At 37.6% G+C, this 20,931-nt stretch overlaps 1 protein-coding gene across 3 annotated transcripts in view; it reads right to left on the reverse strand.

Annotated features, from left to right (window-relative positions):
* FBXL7 (F-box and leucine rich repeat protein 7) overlaps positions 1-20,931 on the reverse strand; it is a 169,874-nt gene that overhangs the window by 115,560 nt on the left and 33,383 nt on the right. Inside the window, exons 1-2 of one of the 3 annotated variants that reach the window (XM_038163142.1) lie at positions 16,113-16,202; positions 10,124-10,328 (exon numbers count right to left, since the gene is read on the reverse strand). Coding sequence is in view for 1 of the 3 variants with exons in the window: in XM_038163112.1 (XP_038019040.1) it covers positions 16,113-16,202 (90 nt within the window). In the remaining 2 variants the exon portion in view is untranslated. Of the gene's footprint in view, positions 1-10,123; positions 10,329-16,112; positions 16,204-20,931 lie in introns of those variants that run through there. The other 2 variants (XM_038163112.1, XM_038163130.1) reach the window with 2 other exon arrangements.

Consider the following 20,931-nt stretch of genomic DNA (forward strand, 5'->3'; position numbering starts at 1 on the left):
GGATACTTGTTTATTCCAATTATAAATAAGTTTTTTACGTATAAAACAAACCAAAGTATAGACAAATGAGTCATTAATAACACAACATACACCATTTAAACAAACAAAAAAAGCCCTCACTATTTTACATCTTGTTACAGTTTGCCTTCATGGCAGGCAGCCATCCTGCATCATTTGTGGGTGAGGAAATGGAATGAAATGATAAATGACAGGAGTGGTTACTAAGAGTTAAAAGTTCCTTGATTCTCCCCAGAACAGTGCCTTTTTTCAATGGGGATGTCATTACATCAGAAGTTTGTACCTGAGGGTTCAGAACTTTTATTATCAATACTAAAAAACCAAAAAAACCCAAAACAAAACCTAATATCAGCAAGCTTAAGTTCATGACTGAACTCTGTACTTCATGGAAAAGTTTTAAGATCTGCAGATCAACGAGTTGACATTCACAGTACATTACTTCAGCTCTGTTAACCACTTTGGCAAGGAGTCAGTCCTTGTACAGTCATCAAGAAGTACAGAAAATAATTCTTACCCTTTCCCTTCTAGGTCCACACTATGTGCTTGATTAATGAGTGACAAGTTTCTCCAGTAACACAAATTGACATATTTAGCAGGGAAGCCATAGAAAATTGTTTGCCTATCAGTAGAAATTAAACATAGGATTTGTACAAAGATTAAGCTTACGAAAGATGGGACAGATAATTTGCAGCAAGACAACACACCAGTAACTTCCCACCACAGGAGGTCTTCTGTAAGAAGCTTCACTAACTCCAAAAGTCTCATCTTGGACAACAGGGAGTAAGTAGTAGCAAAGCCTCAGTAACAGATAGCATTGCAAGACTGCAAGCAGACACTTTTCCCTGTGTTAGCAGGATAAAAAGAGCACATTTTCAACACCTGAACTTGTCTACTTCTGGTGTAGTCAAAGTTTTTCACCCAGAACAAGGAAAAAACTACTCAGTTACAGCTTTACTTCTCAAAACAATTTAAACAGACATTTAAATTATCCAAGACAAAAGTTTTATTACTCCTAATAATTTAAAAGCTTCAGAGCAAGCAGAAGGTAGATCAAGATGATCACGGATGGCATCCTATTTTAGATTTATGATGCTGAAGCTCTTTTATGCCTATAGGAAAAACAGATAAGGTTTTTATTTCCTTCTTCTTGTGCACAATATTTGGTGAAGAATAGTTATGATTGTTACTCCAGCAATCAAGCCCATTTTTCTGCTTGTGGAAGTAGATTAATTTATGACTGCCATTGCTCGCTGAGGAATGTCTTTCTGAATAACTGTACAATATGGGATATAATTTCATTTCAGATGAGGCTACCAAAATACAAAGGCTATAGCTACACAAAAAAAAAAAAAACAACCCCCCCCCCCAAAAAAAAAAAAAAAGCCAACAAAAAAACCAAACACAAAACCATAAAACAAACGAAAGAAAAGCCAAAATGGAAAACCCAAAACCTGGAAAAGGAGAAAAACCCACCCTTTTTTTTTTATGAAATAGCATTCAAGTCTACTTTGCAGTTACACAAAGTTCTGCTAAGCAATTCCACTCCCTTTTCATTTTCATGTCCTGCAGGCAGTACTCATTTAATCCATATTTTCCATTTGAAAATGGACTAGGTATAGCCAGTAGGCTTTTGAGAATGCCATCAGCCACTACTTTACACTTCCAACCCTCACACCATCTGAGAGAGCTGGCATCAAATCCTTCATGATTACTGATGATTCCTCCTGCTGGCCAGCTGAAACCCAGCAATACAACAGAACTGAGCATGGTCCTAAACCAGTCCTCTCAGCTGAGGTCAACAGACAGTAGGTCTCCAAACCCAACCTTCACACTGTCCAAAGTTGAAGACTCAAGAGCTCTGCTTGGTCTCAGCAAAGAAGTTTTGAGTACATTAAATGAAGCACATGCACAGCTGTGAGGGCTCCAGAGAAATTAGTGACTCGTTTGCCTTTAGTCCTATGAATGCAAACTGCCATGACTGCCCTATGGTTCCACAGATAACCATGGCTTAGCAAAGCCATTTGTCAAGCTATCAGGAAAAAAATTAAGGTCTCCACACTTAGCAACTCCAGCCCAGACAAGCAATGCAACAGAACAGGGCTGTGAATACCAAGTGGCTTCTGCCTCCCACATGACCAACAGTCCCTCTCAATCTCAACAAGTAAACTTTAGTGCAGCCATACTTTATACATCCTTGGAGAGGATTAATTTAATTTTGATTTCCTCTTGGTGTTTGCTTTGGAAGTTTGCAGCTTGAGCAATATATATACGACCAAAGTTTGGCAGCAAGAAGCCCGTAACTACGATGTATATCATTTCAGCCTGGCAAGCATATTCAGAAAACTAAGCTGGCAGTGAGGACAGCTTCATCTCACATTCAGAAATAGTGTAGGAATAACGAAAGGCAGGACATTTCCAGGAGGTAAATTTAAGATGAATGGAGTCTGATATCATCCATGTGACTGAAGGAACACAGTGCTCAGCAAAACAAGCTTTGATCATGACAGAGGAGGTGGCAGACATACAGACCTTTAAAGGCCATTCCATCAAGGTTTCTACTGTGTTGGTTACTGGTACCTTCCAAAGTTTGTCAGAGCAGTGGTGAAACCAGGGCTGTGCAAAGAGCTATTATTGACACAGGATAGCACACAGAAAACTAAGAGTTTTGCTGCTTCAGTTTGCATGTTTGAGTGTATTGCTAGATTGACAAAAACAGTAAGTATTTTCTAAAATACTTTCCAATGAGAAGAATAGTAATGAACTCTGAACTGTACTATTTCCAACTTAAGTGTCAGGTAAACATTACAAATTTCAGTCTCAACTTTAATTCCAACAGCTGTCCATCACAAAAGCTAAAAACATGTATCAGATGCTATTCTAGACACATAATATTCTGTTCCAAGTAATCAGAAAATCATGCCTTTATGATAATACCTCCCAACCTATAACACATTCTGTGCACAACAGAAAACCGCTTCTACTGCATTCCAACTAAATACAAGGACTTTCTTTTTAGCTTATTCATGCTGTTTCTATATAGCTGAAATCCATTTGCTCAGCTGAGTTCTCTGGTACCTCCCTGCAGTCATAAGCTCTGATTTATGAGTGAAGGCGGCATTATTGCCTGGAGCAAAAGAATCCATCAGTCCTGACACAGACCTTGTTTCAAGGATTTTCTGGCACACAAGGGTTCTTCACTGTGTACAAACTCAAAATTATCCAACATCACAACCTATTACTGTTTCAATAGTCTTGTAGCATTTAGATTTCCATACACCTAGAATTGACAAGGTTCCTTTTATTAGACCTCTCTATGAGTCTGTCAAGATTATGTTGTTGCTTCTCCCAGAAGCTTTCTGTAAAGAGACACAAGTACTGGAATACAATTGCCTACATTTTCCTTAATGTCTTGTTATCACTGCTTTGCAGTGTGTTATCCCTACAGATGAAACCTAAACCTACCTTTTTAATATTATACACCATAGAAGCCTAATTTTAAACTTTGGCTTTACTACCTTTGCTATCTTTTAACATCAGTGCTCCCTTCTCCCAATCTAAATTCAATGCCTTTATTTTGAGCAGTCCCTTCCTTCCCCAAAATTCAGTTTCATGTTTCCGTGATAGGGAACCAAAATAACTTCTTTAGCAGAAATTGCAAAAAAAAATTAAAACATAGTCCATTCAGACTCTGTCACAAGCTCAATGCCTGAGCTAATTACGACTGTTCCATTAAAACTACAAAATTAGACAGATCAATAAGAGTTGTCAGGTTCAACTCTACAGTCAAAAGTTCAGAAAAGAAAAGAAAAAAAAAAAGGAGGGCAGGATAAAACCTGTTTAAAATCAGTGTCAGTTTCCTACACAGTATTTCACCCAGGCCCAAGATTCAGCATGCAATGTTCAAATACAAAGAATAAGACCATGTATTTCAACACCTATATTTAAACATTTATTTTTTTCTTTTAAGCCTTTGCCATCAAGTGATTCATGGTTTGAATATGGCTATCTGAATACTATCATATTTTGGCTGTGTAAGACAACATCATTTACAAGATGGTGCAACACAGTTAAACACCTGGTTTCCCCTGGCCTTCTTCTGTCAGTCTACAATTCTTTCCTCGAGGAAAAAGAGAAAATTATGACTTTTTTCAACTACTTCCAGATGTTAAATGGCAATGGCTCAGACCAGGATACCTGAAGCTTCAAAAGCTCCAGCTAACTTGTACATCCACATTAAGGAGAATCAAATTAAGTCCATCTGGCATGGTAAGGCATCAAGTCACACTTCCAGAGCTCTGCACAGGATGCCCTGACAAACTGGGGGCAGGAGTGTCCTTCATTTGGATCAAATTAACACAGACATGATGTGCAAATGAGGACTTCAAGCCAGCATGTCAATAAAACAGCACAGGAGCCTAAACACTTCCAAGCCCAGTAGAAGACCTAATTCTGAGCTGAACAACCATTACCAGACCACAAAGCTTGCCCACAAAACTGGGTCAGAATTGAAAAGAGCACAGTCCAAGCAGAAGCAAATTTTTTTTCCATTGACATTTGAACCCCATTAGTATTAAAAAATACTCAAAGTCAGAATAAAATTGATGTTACTTATTTAATTTTCAAGAAGCAACCAAGGCAACAAAACCTTTCCAGCTTTTGAGTAAACATGCACACACCACAAACTACTGCAGTACAGTGTTAATGAGGTGAGGACTGATGATGTGTTCACGGTTTAGCATCCTCCCATGCCAAATTTCTTGAAAATTCCAATACACACACAGATGGGAAGAGCTGAAGCATTTCCAAATCTTGAATTTAGTTTCCTGGACACTAATAAATGAAACAAACAGAAATAAATAACCCTCCAACTCATAAATAGCACCCTAGCACCTAAAATACACACACTGTTCTTGCAACAGAGAAATATATGAAGACATAATTGGAGACCAGCACCATTGATGGCCGTGCATTTCATACCAAAGATGATCTTGTTCTCAGGTTAAAAGGAGCTGACAAACCTGCCTCAGATTTTCATTTAAGTTTCAACTATTTTCTTTTCATAGAGGCTTTGTGTAACGATTGACCACTAGTTCCAGTTTATCTCACTATTCCAGTGTGAGTCTTCTTAAGAACAGCTCAAGCTGTTTTTGATAGGCAACTTCTTGATGGGACATAGTCATAGGTTCAATGAAGCTCAGACATCAACTGAACTCCTCCAAAGCTTTGATGAAATATGGCCTCTCTTGAAATCAGAGACACTTACTCTTGAATTTAGCGTAAAAATATAATTCAATTCAAGACAACAAACAACATTTCCAGAATGGTATGTCAACTATTTTTTAGAACCACACTCACAATCCCAAGACAAATATCATTACATTTTACATAGACTTTATGATTAATCTTTTGGATTAAGGAAGTCTATCTGGTTACACAAGTAGCATTAGATTCCAAAGATTCACTGTGATTACATTTGCTGTTAACTAAACCATCTACTACAAAATGCTTGTTTCTCTGGCATGCACTGGCTAACCATTCAAACAAAGTCATAATTTCCACAAAGGGGCCCAAAGGAAACACTTTGTCTTTTCTGCAGTATCTGAGCCTGCTAACTTTTTAAGCATAATCTATCATATTGAGCAATAGACAGTAGAATACAAAGGTTTGGTCACTCATACTTTTAATCATATTATTTTCCTTTTTTTTTTAAAGATTTTGCAGATACTGTTTTTAAATTTCTTTTACCTAGTTTTACTCTTTGCAGTTCCAGCTACATTCCTTTTCTCGCCTATTAGGCAAATAGTTAAGTTTTTGTTTAGTTAAGAGTTCTATCATTCTTTCTTCAAAAACAGTACAGAATATCACATATTTAAACATGGTTGCTTCAATTTAGAATCAGGAAATGTTCAACAGTAAAAGTCACAGCATACTGTCCTTCTACACTTATCTTATTTCCAAGATACATGAGAAAAGATCTTTCTCTTGGACATGGATACATAAGGAGATGATCTAATATTTCATGTTCTGATTTTTGTGAATTTGCAGGTTTGAAATTCAAGCAGCATTGAAGCAACTACAATTCTGAGTTAAAACACAACTGAAGCATAATAAGTTACTCTAATAGTCTGGGCATTGACTTGATATCAAATTCAAGAGGCTATCCCAGTCTTCGCTTTAGGGCTCTGTTCATATCAAAACTCGAGTAACCAGTAACAAAAATCATGGCATGACATAAATTACATCAGTTCTGAGCATTGTTTTTTCTGTTCGCAGCATTGCCAGCTGTCTAACTGAAAATGGACATCTATCAATATCAAACATTTCATAGTTTCTCATAACCACATCTCATGTTTGTTTCAGAATCTTCACAGTCCTCTCCTTATGAACAATATTTTAAAAACAACTAGTATTGTTTCAGCAACAAAAAAAAACATAGTAGGTGGGGGATATTTTGTGTATCATTATGACTTTTGGGGTTTTTTTGCCCTATACAAGGAAACATTCTAAACAGAATTAAAAATATGTGAAAGCATTAACACATCAAGATAAGATACTAATTCTCCTTCATTCCATATAGCTATTTAATATGACTGGTGAAATCTGAGCCCAGTGACTGAATGGCAGTGCTGCTATTTTGAATTGGATACACTTTCATTGGGAGTGACGTTCTCAGCATAGTCCAGCAACCATTCACATTTCACCAAATGCTACAGGATTAATTAGACAGTGGCAGAAGTAATCATTATGAAACATTGATGGATAGAAGCAGACTCATCATTCATCTAGTGCCATTTCAGAAGAAAGAAAAATAAATATTCTTTGATAGCTTTTTCTTTTCCAAAAACAAATTTGTTAAGTCTGCCAAATTAACAGCACAAATTTAACAGCAAATTAACCTCCTGATGTCAGATTTTTTTATTGGAACACAACAAAGCATATTCAGAGTATTGTGACTTTTAGTCAGGTCCAGAATAGTCTCCAATTAAAACCAGGCACATCAGCTTCTTGATCATCAGCTTCACATGTTTTACATGGCAAAAGCTTTCAAAAGACAAATCCAAGGCTGGACAGAAAATCCATAATATAACTGAATCTGAGGTACAAGGGCATTAAAAGAAATTTGAGAAAGTTAACTCTACAAGAACAGCAGAGAGAAAATACACTCACAGCTAAAATCAGACTGAGCTGCAATTTTGTCTCAGATTACAAGAAGTTACTAAAGTCTTGCTTTTAAAGTGAAAGAAAAAGCAAGAGTAAGAGAGCATCCTAAGAAAGCAGAGTTCAAGCTAATGGTTTTTTCCAGCCCACAATAAAGAAGGGTCAATAGTTTTCCAAGATCGAGCTCACAAAATACAGTCCAATTATAATTTTATCATTTAGACTACATGTGTGCCTGTTCTCTAAGGAGAACTACCACAGAAGTCTTTCCTGGACCAAGGTAAATGACTGCTCTGAACAGTAAACAGTTTCTGAACTTCTGGGTGCCACACTAAGTTTTTATTGCTCAAATGGAAGGTCAAACTCTACCTGACATGGCTTACAAATGTTTATCTTATGGGGTGGAGGTGGGAAATGTGGGTGTATCTAATAAACAAAGAAATAATCAATGTTTACATATGCCCACATGGACATATAAATATTCATGTTAAGCAAGTGTCACAGCTGGAAAAAAGAATTTGTTCCTACTGCCCACATCCTCGAGATTTCTTACTGTTTGTCTTTCAGAGATTCCCACACAGCACTATTTACCTACAATGAACAAGGTAAAAAACTTCCCACAGACAAGGAATACCTCACAGTGCTGTAAAATTTCACTCTCTCTGATATACAGGGTGGAATTGGGAAAGCTCTACAAGATGCTATGGAAAACTAAAAGCACTATAGATTAGATTAGGCACTGGTAAACCCCAGAACATAGTTATGATCCCTGTGATAAAAATTGACAATGGAGATTTATGATGTATTCAAGTCACTGCAAGCAGCATGCTGGAATACAGTCATGCAGTAAAGCCATCAAGCTTCTTCCCACCCACACATTCACATGTCCAAGGCAGCACAAACATGCCACAAGTAGGTGACATGCCTATGAAAAGTCTCCATTCTTCACTTTGTGGGAGGGTAACTCAAACTACCTGATCTAAATTGTAAACAAGCATTTATAATGCATTTCCAAAGGGACCCTGCCTGCCTTCTGGCAAACCTGTATACACCCAAGAGAACAGAGTAAGGAAGAGAAAACCTCCTAGTCCAGTACAGATGACAGGCTGCTATGGGCACTCATTTTTCTCTATCCAAAAAAAAAATCTTTGATTTGAACTGTTAATATCAAAATTTTACTTTGAGGTTCAAGAGTTACAAACTCCCAAACCCATCATCACAGCTCAAGATGAAAACTATCCCTAAATAGGAAAGAAGTATCACAATGGTCAGTTAGTGACCAGGCCCACTACGACACCACAAGTTCTATGTTCATGTGTGGCTGATTAAGGCTAGAGGAACACATAAATGGCAAGTCATCTGATTGTATTCATGTTCACAACTTCTCCTTATACTTCCAGCCTAGTCTGATGTAACTGCCTAAACCAAAGATGATTCAGCAGTCAGAATTAACAAGAGCATAGGAATTATCATTGTCCACTCTTGAACTGCCATTTTCATCAGCCAATACTTCTCAAAGGAAATCTGGGAATGCTGGCAGAATCAAGGAGATGCCAACCTTGAGAAAGACGCAGTAGCAGGAACTATGGTACAATAGCCAGAAGAGAAATACAGAATGGCTCAACAGCTCCAAGCAGATATTTCTCAAGCATGCTGCTAGTTTTGGCACTCTTGGTGGTATCAGTCTTAAAAATTACACAGTCATTCGACAAACTGACATTAAAAGATAAGATATAGGAACATAAGGCAGGATATTTTGTACAATAAATTTAAACTACAGCATCTTAACAGGGATTGTGAAGTTATAGAAAAAAAATTGCTGTTTCAATTTTATTTCATTATTTCAGTCATGAACTAGAACTCATCTGAAGCAAGTTGCTCATCTCAGTTCATAAATTCTGAAAAATGGATAAACCTGACATATTTAAATATGCATTATCAGGTTGTATATATTCTTCAAGAAGTCTTAGGAGACAGTCTAGCATTCAAGAAGGATGGGGTTTTGAATAATAAATGCTGGGCATTCTTCATATCCTTTGAGATGACTTCACTTTTCAGAGAAGGAAACTACTTTAGACAGCTATCATAGGCAATAACAGGACAAACAGTTAAGTGTCAGAACCTCCCTGTGATAACAGTATTTAAGTAGTTCAGTAGAGAATTTTACCTAAAGAATTACATTTGAGATCTTGGATTCCTTAAAATCAGATTTACAGGTAATTGAATAAACTGCAATCACTCCTACCAAGCATCAGACATTACTTGGAAAAGCTAATGCCAGGTTTTTAAATTGGGATCATTTCTCTTTAACTGTACTGTAAGTGCGTTTGCTCTGGTGGGTCTCACATTTCAGGCAGCAGATCAAATAAGACTGCAGTTTCATGTACTTTTCCAATTTGTTCTTGGTATTGTTTGGGCAAGTTTTAAACATTTGGCTATAGCATTTCAGTACAAATTAGCCAGAATAACGTAAGGTTTCAATTTGCAGGTTTAACCTTGCCAATGTCTCAGCTACTTTTGCCTTGCATGTGAACTCGAATTTAAATGCTGATTGTAATGGTATTGTTGTAATTAGCAGAACAGTTCTGCAGGAATACTGCCTATTAGATTGCAAAAGCGTATCAAGATGTAGTTAAGTACAAAAAAACAGTGGTTAAGAGCAAGCTCTATACTACTTTGTACCTTCGCACACTGCTTGAGGTGATTATATTTGTGTATGCATTCATATATGTTGGTTAAAGCAATTTAAATAGTGAGCTCTGTTTATTCAGCCAAACTGTTTACAGTTTTGGATTTATTAGCTGTCACGCCTCTCAGCCCTCTCTTACTCCTCCTCAATCTTTCTGGCTTGAAATGATTCTGTTTTGGCACATTCTGCAACGCAACATTTCACTTTTCTAGAAACCTCCCCTGCTAGAAAAGTAATACAAAACCCCAGGAAACTTACCTAGTGTCCAGTTTCACTACCAACTCAAAACAGCCACAGTTCACCGAAAGCCAACTGAATCTCTGCCCAGTTCCAAGCAAGCAGGGGCAAATTCAGGCATTGTTATCAACTTCTGACACACTGTAGTGTACAGAAGTAGCGTGTAGTGTTCTGCTTTGACGGAACTTCAATAGTAGAACCAGGAGCCCAAATACCCAACAAGAGGCTGCAAAGACGTGAGGATAGATATGAAAAGGAAGAGAACTGCCATGAAAAGAAGAGGAATTATACATATATTCACATTGATTGAGAAAGAACACTTAAAGGTTTTCATTTCTGATACTGGGTTAATAAACGTTCAACAGAGTTGGAAGAGAAAAAGAAAATTAAAAGAAAAAAGGCTAAGAACCAAAGTGGGAAAAGATTTCTTAACAGGTAAAGAGCTCTTTCTCCCAAAGGGATCATCAAGAAAATCTGGGTAAAAAACTGCATCTCTTTTCATCAATAATCTTTTGCCACAACACCTAGCTCAGTGTCTCAAAAACGACTCAAAAACTTCAAAGGCAGTCCAATATACCAAACATAGGTACCTACCTATTTATGTCAACCTTAATATACAGAAAAGATGTCCATTTGCAAACTGGTTCTCTGAGGTTTTATCTCCCCTTAAAAAAAGACCAGATTGCACTCATCTAAATCAGTTTGAGCTGACTCTCTATCAGGAACCGTTTAAAATACAAAAAGCATTCCATAGTGACGAACCTGCTCCATCTTCCCATATTTTTTGATACTGTCCATCACAGTCCACAATGCAAGAACTTCTCCTCTTATATTCATTGAATAGATTAATAATTACTCAGCGATACAAAAGATACCACATTTTTTAAAAGAATGTGGTTATGAAGCCAAAAAAATTAAACTAATTACAGCCTCCTGGAAAGTATCCTATAACAAGTACTTTGTTCTCTCACTTGTAAGGTGAAATGAGAGGCATGCAACCCAAATAAATTTGTGCTCACTTAATATATTCCCAGGTAGAGCAGTGATAAATCTTTTCTGAAACTGAGGTCAATTTTCTTCTGGAAAAGGAAAGTTTTCTATATAAAAGCTTCAGTGGACAGGTCACACAAAAAAAAAAAAAAAAAGGATGGCCAACAGCCCCAAACGCAGCCTGACCAACCAAGCCATCATCTTTCACAGGATACAGTAGAACTTTTACATGAGTAATTAAAGCATTACATGTTTGCAAAGGGCTACATTTTCACACAGTTGGCCCCCCAAGATGGTTTAATGGAGGGAATGACTTCTAATGAATGCAATTGTTCCCACTAGGCTATAGGCCCTGCTGCTCTGAGAGTCATTGAATAATTTAGGTTAGAAGGGACCCTTGAGATCATTAAGTCCAACTGTAAACCCAGCACTGTCAAGTCCAGCAGGAACACTACAAAACCCAAATAAAACAGGAAGGAGGATAGAGCTATGAAAGGGAGGGCTCTTCTTGTACACACCTGAACTGCAGAAGAAATACCTCTTGTGTTGAGATGCATACAAACAGCTACTGCCAAAAGAAATTAATTTGATTTCCACAACTAAGCATGCATTGCAGTGTACTCTAGAACTGTCAGAGCACTGCAAAAGGAGAAACAAAGTAAAATACTTTGAAGGCCCCTAAAAGTCAACTAAAAGCAGATAAAATTTGAACTTCTTCAAAAATACAGCAGCTGGCTTCACCATGTTTTTGCAAAACTCAAAATACTAAGATTTAATGGGATATATTCAGAGGTACTTCAGCACTGAGCCCTTCTGCTAAAATAGCATTCTACTTCAGACCTAATCCTTCAATTTGATTTAACAGACACTGAGAACCAAATTAGAACTTCTACATTGAGCTCATACATAATCAATTTAAAGCTGCCTCTGGATTACATCTTAATGGCGCTATACATGAAGTGCAAACAGTATTGATTTTTTTATTTGAAAAACAGTCCGTCAAGTTAATACAAAGCATGAAGCTCGGACATAACATTCCATGCTTTGCAGGTAAGTTGGAAGAAAACTCCCTGATCAAGGTAAGCCCATACAAAAACAGTCATTTAGTCTAATCTTCTAAATCAAGTTTCAGACAATAATATTCCAGCTGAGACTATGTCTAGCAAATTGCATTTAAATGGCCCACAAAAATCCATTTAGTCTTTCACTTGCCAGAGAGCAATGGGGGGTAGTAAAAACTCATGCATGCTCACATTTCCAACTATAACTGATTGATAGGGTAAAGAATTGCAGACAATGTCTGAGACTGGAAAGGAAGTAAAAGGCAGTGTATATTCATATTCAAAGCTGAAGGAAACTATATCCTCAGGAGACAGTGTGGAGGCATCAGAGCGCACGCACACCCACAGGCTACCAGGCTTCCTTCTGAGCCAAGCTGTAGCCAAACCAACAGGTCTCTCTGTAACTTACAGAGGGTTTTGCCACCCTCCCTTCACTGAAGTACACAAAATGAGAGTCACTGGACTCCAGTTTCAGCACCTCTGCATTCCTCTCAAGTGCATCACTGGTATGTCAAAGTCTGAATTTAGGAAGCTGCACAATCTGCCAGGTACTGTCTGCTTTCCTCTCTGCAATAAAAACAGAGTAGTGGCTACCTCTCCAAAGCATTACTGAGTGAAGCTTGTTTAGCTAAGGATACCAGCACACACTGTCCTTGTCTGGGGAAGATGTGCCCTTCACCCAGACACACTCAATAGCATGGCCAACATTTTGTCTCTTTAAAACATAAAATATTCCACAACTCTACAGATGCTCTAAATCCACAATGTGAGGAAGGGTACCATTATTTTGGTCTAACTGCACGACCTATGCTCATCAAGTGAGTTAAATGCTGTTGCCTTAAATAGATATCTAGGACTGGAACAACAAAAGCCATTTCAAGCATCTTGTTACCTATTTCTGGTACCCATTCTGTAGAGAAACATCACAGCTCTGAAACTTGACAGATAATGTGGCTGCAGTCTTCAGGATGAAGAGTGTGGTTTGATTGCTTAAACTGATGGAAAGAAAACTGCTGTCAGATACCTCCTGAGGTGGTCTGCTCTTCCAAGCAACAGTCCTGCTTACATCTTTTTGCAGTTCTTGGGAATATGTAGCTGCCTAAGTAGTACTTTACATGACTGCTTCTCTGCTGTAGAGTACCAGAGATAAGATGGATCATTCCCATAAATTTCCTTTCTAGTTGTTTTAAGGCATTCATTCCATTGGTTCAGCTTCAACAAGTGTTGTCACAAGTCACCTGTCTTACAGAAACAGAAGACAAGCTGTGCAAAACTGGGAAGAATTAGGTCTGTTTTAAAAGCTGAAAAGCAGAAGCTGTGAAAGGCCTTCAGCCTCAAACAAGTAACACGTTCTTCACAGAGCTGGGCACTCAGGAATGCAGCTGGCAATAGAAATTCAGAGGATGCAAAGATGGCGTCTGCCACTTGCTCAATCAGGATCATTTCCCATGCAATGAAGGTGAAGAAGAGTTCACCTGCAATGTTTCCCAGTCCTTGCCACGCCAAACCCAGCTGCATACAGCTCGCCACACAACACATGGCTCCTTCATAGAACAACACACAGTGCTGTGAATTTACAATATAGGAAGAATTGGAGCATTCTGTCCCTGCAGTAAACAGTCTCCAGTGAAAATAAAGATTCATGTACGACCCTCTGTGCTGGGCAGATACTACTGTACCATGGCAAGCAAATACTACAGTGGACCAGGTAAATTTAACTAAAAGTTTTAAAAATGTCATGCAACCACTCCAAAACATGTAAGTGCCACTGCTTGTACAGCATCTAACACAATCAGACTCCTGCTCTTAGCTGGCCCCTAGGCATTAGTCTATAACTGAACGGTACAAAAACATCCAGCATTCTGTAAGAACAGAACTCAAGTCGTCTTGTGGAAGATATGAGTCTTTATTACCAACTGAATCCTCCTTCAGTATATGCCTACTGCTCATGGGGAAAAGAGGCAGCATTAATAAAAAATCCAGGCACAGAAGTTGATAAATGTGCCTTCAGTAACAGCACCAGCTTCAACAGCACCTGTTTTGCCCCAGCTCTTCCATATCTCTAGTCTCACTTGCCTTTACAGAATTCTTATGCTCCCTGGTTATGACATTCAAAATATCAGCCAGATTATGCAGCAATCCACATTAAGGTAATTTCTATTAAACTGGTCCACATTAGTAATTCTTCAGGAGAAAGAAAAGGTAAGAAAGTAGCAATAGCACAGGCTGAGGAAGAAGCTATTTCCAAAGCTGTTGTCAAAATAAGTATTTGTCAAATCACACTATTCCAGGGCACAGAAAAGTTAGGCTAACAACTGAAATTGCCTCCATATATAGAATACACAATTACACTGCTCTGAACTCTGATTTTGCATGTGAGCTCATAAAAACATAATTTTACTACAGCAACTACTGGCCTGCTAATGAATTAATCAGCTGCAAACTAGTGGCAAAGATTTCAAGGTCAACATTCGTATTCACTGGCTCAATCAAGGGCTAAATTAAGAACATAAATCATAGAGATTAGTACAGGATTATTTTGCATTATCTTATTTGAATCCAAGGGAAAAAAATGCTTTACAGACTGAAGTAGAAAAGAAAATCAGAGCAATTATGAAGTACTGGCTTCAGAGTTTCCACTATTATTTTATGGTTTCTTTTCTTTTTCATTCCTGGCTGTCATAAAGAGAATACATTTCCTAGGTTTTTTTTGGGTCTTGGTAATTCACCTCTTTCAGATACCTCAAAACTTTTGAATCTAAGGTTTAGAGAATCATGAAGTCTACTATTCAACTTATAATTAACCACTTATTTGTTTGCTGTTAAATTTATTGGCTGGACTAAAAACCACAGAATCCAAACCAGTATTTCTTATTATTCATAAGTGCCAGATATTCCTTCTTGGTATGGGATTATGCATGCCCAACAACAGAACTCTTGGATTTATGTGGTCATTCATTACTTACATGAACTGCTTTTACTGAACAGATTCTACAGTTATAGTCAGATTTGCCACACTAGAACTATTCAAAACACCAATTTCCTTTAACCACAAGAAATAAAACTGAGAGCAATCAGAGCTTGTAACTTAATTTGTAGTGACAGAAGCGTAAGAAATCAGAATCATAACTCGATTACTACCAAGTAAAACCAAATCATTACAACAGAGTTACACAGAAACACTAGTTAAGGTAAATAATTATACAGTTTTTAAAAATCCTTATGGCTTACATCATTAAACTATATATAGTTATTTCCTCTCAGCCTAAAAAGACACAATTATAAAAATTAGGGCAAACAGACTTCCATTTAACAGAGCACACCTACTCAGATGTAAGAAGTCAGAAAGGAAGAATCAGCATTTCTCTGTTCATTGACCAGTTAGTACAACATCAAACTGATACCGACAGACATGACATCTCCTTCCCCTGGACTTTAAAAATCCACTTGGTGATGACATACTCCAGTCATTGAGGTGAGGTGTATTGACCTAATTAAATCTGTCAGGTCAGCATGTCCACAGCCACACCTTTGATAAACTTGTCTCAAACAACTCACATTTTCATGGTGTCCACAGAACATGAAGAGAATTTTAACTGATATTTGACCTAAACTGTATGTCAAAAAGCTTCCATCAAGCATATCCTTCAAATATAACTGCAAAATAATGTCACATAAAACCTTAAGGATAAAAGCCTTTGCTGAAAAAGTGGCATACAAAATTACTCCCAACTCTCTACATTTGGGTTCTGCAGAAGTACTTAAATCCTTTATCACAAATTCAAATCAGAAACTACCACAGGCACAAGTAAAGACTGTTTAAAGGAAGATCTGCTTTTGGGTTTCTAGCAGACTAATGCTACTCTACACCGAAGGAATGAGGAGGAGAGTTTCTTCTTCTGAAAACTGCTAGGATTCTGCTGGGGCCCTGACCTGGGTAATGAGTACCAGCTGCCTACCTTCACTGGTAGCTGCATTCTTCTGGGCTTTGGTGGGTGTGTGATCCGTACTTGAACTCACGTCGGATGAGATGCTTGAGCTGCCCTTGCCTGCAAAAGGAGGGAGGGGAAGGGGAGAGAGAGAACAAACATGAGTTCAAACTCTGAAATAGAAAGATCTTCAATATCTGAACCTGGAACAATTCCAGGAAGCTTTAAACTAGGTTTAAAGCAGCTGATGTTCATTTTGTACACACCAGAATAGGAATTCATTGCACTGTAACTTCTAGCATGTGCATCTTCACATGTATTAAGGCTGCAAATAGTGTCCTATGCCACAGGGCCTCTCAGTATATATTTGCTAGGCGCTGTTGAAAATTAAATGTTTGTGATTAAAAACATTAGGGGAACTTAAATGTTAAGTTTACTCATTCAAAGACCTCAAACATAGATCAAGAAAAATGGTTACTTTCAAAATATGTTAAATGAGTGTAGATTTCTGTCTTATGTGTTCACATCATGTATTCAAGTCATTTGGTCACGTGAAAATGAAAGCAAGGTATCTGTTTTCTCCTTCAACATACTCACTGCATGATGTAATACACCATTTCAAAATTAACTTCTCACTAATGATGGAGGGGCTTTAACTGTAAATCATAACCTATGGATGTTTCTTCTTTTATTTTCTCTCTTAAAAGCTTTTCCTGAATTTCCTACATCACTGTCTTGAGACATATTTGCAGGATGTCAAATTCTAGATACAAGTTACAAACAAAAGAAATCCAAACACATATTAAGAATTAACCTTTGTAGATACTACAGAAGAACAGAGTTGACTAAACCAAAGCTGTCTTTTTGTTTTCCTGTGAGAATCTAAGAAGGAGTCACTTCTGTTTCCCTTCACTCATTCTACTCAATCTCAGTAATTACTAACAGGGAATACAGCTCTACTCTGCAGCAGGAACCAGACCAACCACCCAATGGGCAATACGTGGCATAATTCTACAGAGAGGAAATACAGTGAATACTGTAACATTTTAAGAAGTTACCTATCCCCACAAACACTGCATCACTGAAGCCTTTAAGGCCAATTTCTTTTTTTGACCAAAATTAATCTGTATGCAGAAAGCTAGCTGACACCAAGTTTCTGTCACTTGAGTAAACCCATAATCACAGGAATGTTAGCAAGAGACTTTTCTGATCTGTTATTTCAATCAAGCATTCCTTGGGGTTCTGGGTTACAGTATGCCTGGTTTTCATAACATTTAGATGTAAGGGAGAGGTCTGCTTTTTAAAGGTGCCACAACAGAACAAGGATTTAAGTTTTAATGGGAAACAACTGGAGAATGTGCAAGTGTAGGTTGTTTCACAACCAAGGTACTGCCACTTAATCTGTCAGCCAGCCCTAGAGAATCATCCTCCACAGAAAGTTGCTTAAATTAACATGCTTAGATTTGAGAGATGATTATGAATTTAACTGGAGTGAAAGGATAGTAGAATGGTCAGAAGAAAATAAAAAAGTAAATGGCTAAAGCTAGTAGCTGGGCAGGGTGAAGATAAAGAAAAAAGTATATTTCCAGTGATTTATTAACTGCTTTTTACATTCCTTTAAGAAGTTAAGCAAAACCAAGAAGCAGCACTTCCAGAATATCTTCAATTGCTCTCAAGCTGTGACATGAGTTGGAGTAATAGACTGTGGTCTTTATAGAAATTACTGCCCTCTACAGCTAAGGCAATGAGGTTTGTGGTAGGAGAAAGGCAGAAGATAAAAGGGAAGGGTAGTTGTTAAATGCTCTGTCCCAAGAAGATGCCAAAGAACAAGAAACACCTGCAGCAGCTGATAATCAAATCACTACTGACAGGTACTGAAAGGTATTTAGATGGTATTGCCACTACCAGCAACTCCTTACATATCAAAAAACTGTAACTGCAGAGACAGAAAATAAAATTCTAAGGCGTATCAGCACTCCCTAACAGATTATTAGAAAGAAAACAAAATTAAACAGACTAACTGGAAAAATTATTTCCTCAAAGCAAATAAACAGGATTTCCTCTAAAAGAGAATTTATCTTTTTTGGGGGGAGGGAAGAAGGAAAGGAAGTCAGTGATACCAAAAACAGCAGAGTTGCAAGACAGTCATATCTGCAATGGGTTGTTTTCACAAAGTGAATTCTTCCCAGGCTCCATACCTCCCCATTAACAACAGCAGTTCTATTCACCCCAAATATAAGCCCACCTCAAAGAGCATAACCAAAATATTTTACCTACTATAAGCTACTAATTGTCAGTACACACAGGGGCAACATATTTGCAATTGCCCTCTTCTGTAGAAATTGTGAAATGCCTGATGTAAGTGTAGATATTTATCATTTAAATCTACTTGAACTTTAAAACATTTTAATGCCTTTCAAGAATTTAAAACTAGAAATTAAGGAAAAAGCCTCTCATAGTTGCTGCTTTGGTTTGGTACAGTTCTGCCTGTAATTATATTTTTATATGGAGTTTGCTCTGACTGCATACAGCCCCAAAACTAGCCTTTTTCCTTATTGCTAACACTGAAACTCTCCACTCAGATAAGGGGAAAGCAGGAGGTACTTCCTAATAATCTTCTGTGTGTTTCAAATAGACTAGCTGACACTATATATCTTTTTTTTTAGGGTTTTTTTTTTTTTCAGTGCAAAACAAAGCTTCAAGTAGGCTAGATTTGGCTACTGCAGACTCATGTACACATGCCAGAGCTAAAACATAACAGTATTTAAGTATTCTCCAAAGGGGAAAGGCTAGGAGAGCAGCAGCTGTTCAGCCTGGAGATCATAGTTGGCCTCTTCTCCCAAGTAAGAAGTGACAAACAAGAGGAAATGGCATCAAGTTGTGCCATGGGAGGTTTGAGTTTGATACTAGGAAAAAATTTCTGCACTAAAAGGGTGTTCAGGCATTGGAACAGGCTGCTCAGAGAAGTGGTGGAGTCACCATCCCTGGTGGTATTTAAAAGACATATAGATGTGATGTTTGGGGACATGGTTTAGTGATGGACTTGGCAGCGCTGGGTTTGCAGTTGGACTCGATTGTAAGGGTCTTTTCCAACCTAAACGATTACATGGAATATTAGAATCACAGAAATTCAAAGACTGCTGATTTCCCTAATGCCATAGGGAAAAGTTAAAGCACAGCATAACACTGGTTTCCAGAGACCAGTTCCTCTCCAATTTAAAATGTGCACTGAGAAAGCCATTGCACATAAATATACCCTGACAAGGGTTCTAATGCAATGACAACCAGAAGGATCAAACAGAGGGCAATATTGCAAAGACTACAGCAGTAATGACTGTATTTGATCCTCTGCTTAAACAAATTAAAGGCCTGCCAAAAGCTTCCCTAACATGACTTGCAATCATCTAGAGTTTCCTTTATACAGTCAACAGTTCTTTATTTCTAAACCAGAAGCTGCAATCCAAAAGAAAGGAAACTGCACTATGGTAGTATGTAGATATGGTAGAAGAAATCTATTTTCCTAGAATACAACATAATTCACACTGGGAGTGAAGATGGCATGTACTTCACAACACCTGCAAAGAATCACACAGCCACACAGTTGCAATTCAAATCATGTCTCTGACCTGCTTCTGAAGAAGCAAAAGTAGGGATTTTTTTTTTTCCATCTACTAGTGCCAAAATCTTACAAGAGTTGTAGGAACAAGATTCCAGCTATCTAACCTAGTACACAATTTCCTGCCGATTACATTTTGCTCCTGCTGGAAAGAAAGCTAGAATCAGCGAAGCATATAATGTAACAGATACTTTGCCTGAACATTGTCTTCAGACCTTTGTAACCCACGGAAGTTTTCCAGCCATAGACATCTTTCCACTCAGTAGTCCTACAGCCTTATTAAATTTACCTTGTCTCTTTTTGAATCATTACTATTAAAATCATGTGTTTAATTTTCTTTTCATCATACAGATGCCTATACTGACTACAACATTATGTTTGTTTTATAAAAGTGTTTGCTATCTTCAGTTTTGAAAACTTTGGATTCTGCCAGTCACACTCACTGCTGACAAGTGTCAAAGACATCTCAAATCAGTCAGGACAGAATCAATGCAATTTAAACTTCCACAGGAAAGCACAGTCTCTAACTCTATGACACTGAAAAACTATTTTTGGAACCACATATGCAAAGCCTGTCCTAGTCTGAACAGCAGTGAGTCCCTTTCACTCACTCTAGAACAATTTTACTAGGTTTTTATGCAGCACATTTGCCTTGGATTCTGGTGTATGGGCATTTGCAAGCCATATTTTACACATCCTTCTAAGATCTCATAAAGACAGGCTGACCTGACCATTGTTTCTTATGTGTCACCCTGGAAAGTAACAGCAGAACTTCTCTTAACATCAAGTTTTTATGTGATGACATCCTTCTTCAGCAGGCAGTGACAGGTAGATCAGGAATTAAATGCATAATAGGGTCAAATCCACTGCTTTCCATGCTGAAGTGAAACATCAGACAAAATGCCAAAACAGAAAAACAAAACCATTCAGGAAAAGAGAGCAGAAAACAAGTAAGTCCAGAATATCTATTAATCTTTTCAACTGTCGAAAAGTGTTATATTACAATGACTTTGATGTTAAAAAGTCTGAAAACTTTGTTTACTTAAGCCACCAATTCTTATCCAAATTACATTATTCAAATTAAACTTCTCAACATGAAAGTGCATATGTGCATGGTTTTCCTACCAGATGATCATTACTTTCTCTTTTATATCTTCAGAGAAGTTCTTTTAAAATCAAATACATGCCAACCACATCAAGAAGAGATCCAGAAAAAAAAAAAAATCAATCCAA

Source organism: Motacilla alba, chromosome 2 (assembly GCF_015832195.1).
Source record: "Motacilla alba alba isolate MOTALB_02 chromosome 2, Motacilla_alba_V1.0_pri, whole genome shotgun sequence".
NCBI classification, from domain to species: Eukaryota; Metazoa; Chordata; class Aves; order Passeriformes; family Motacillidae; genus Motacilla; species Motacilla alba.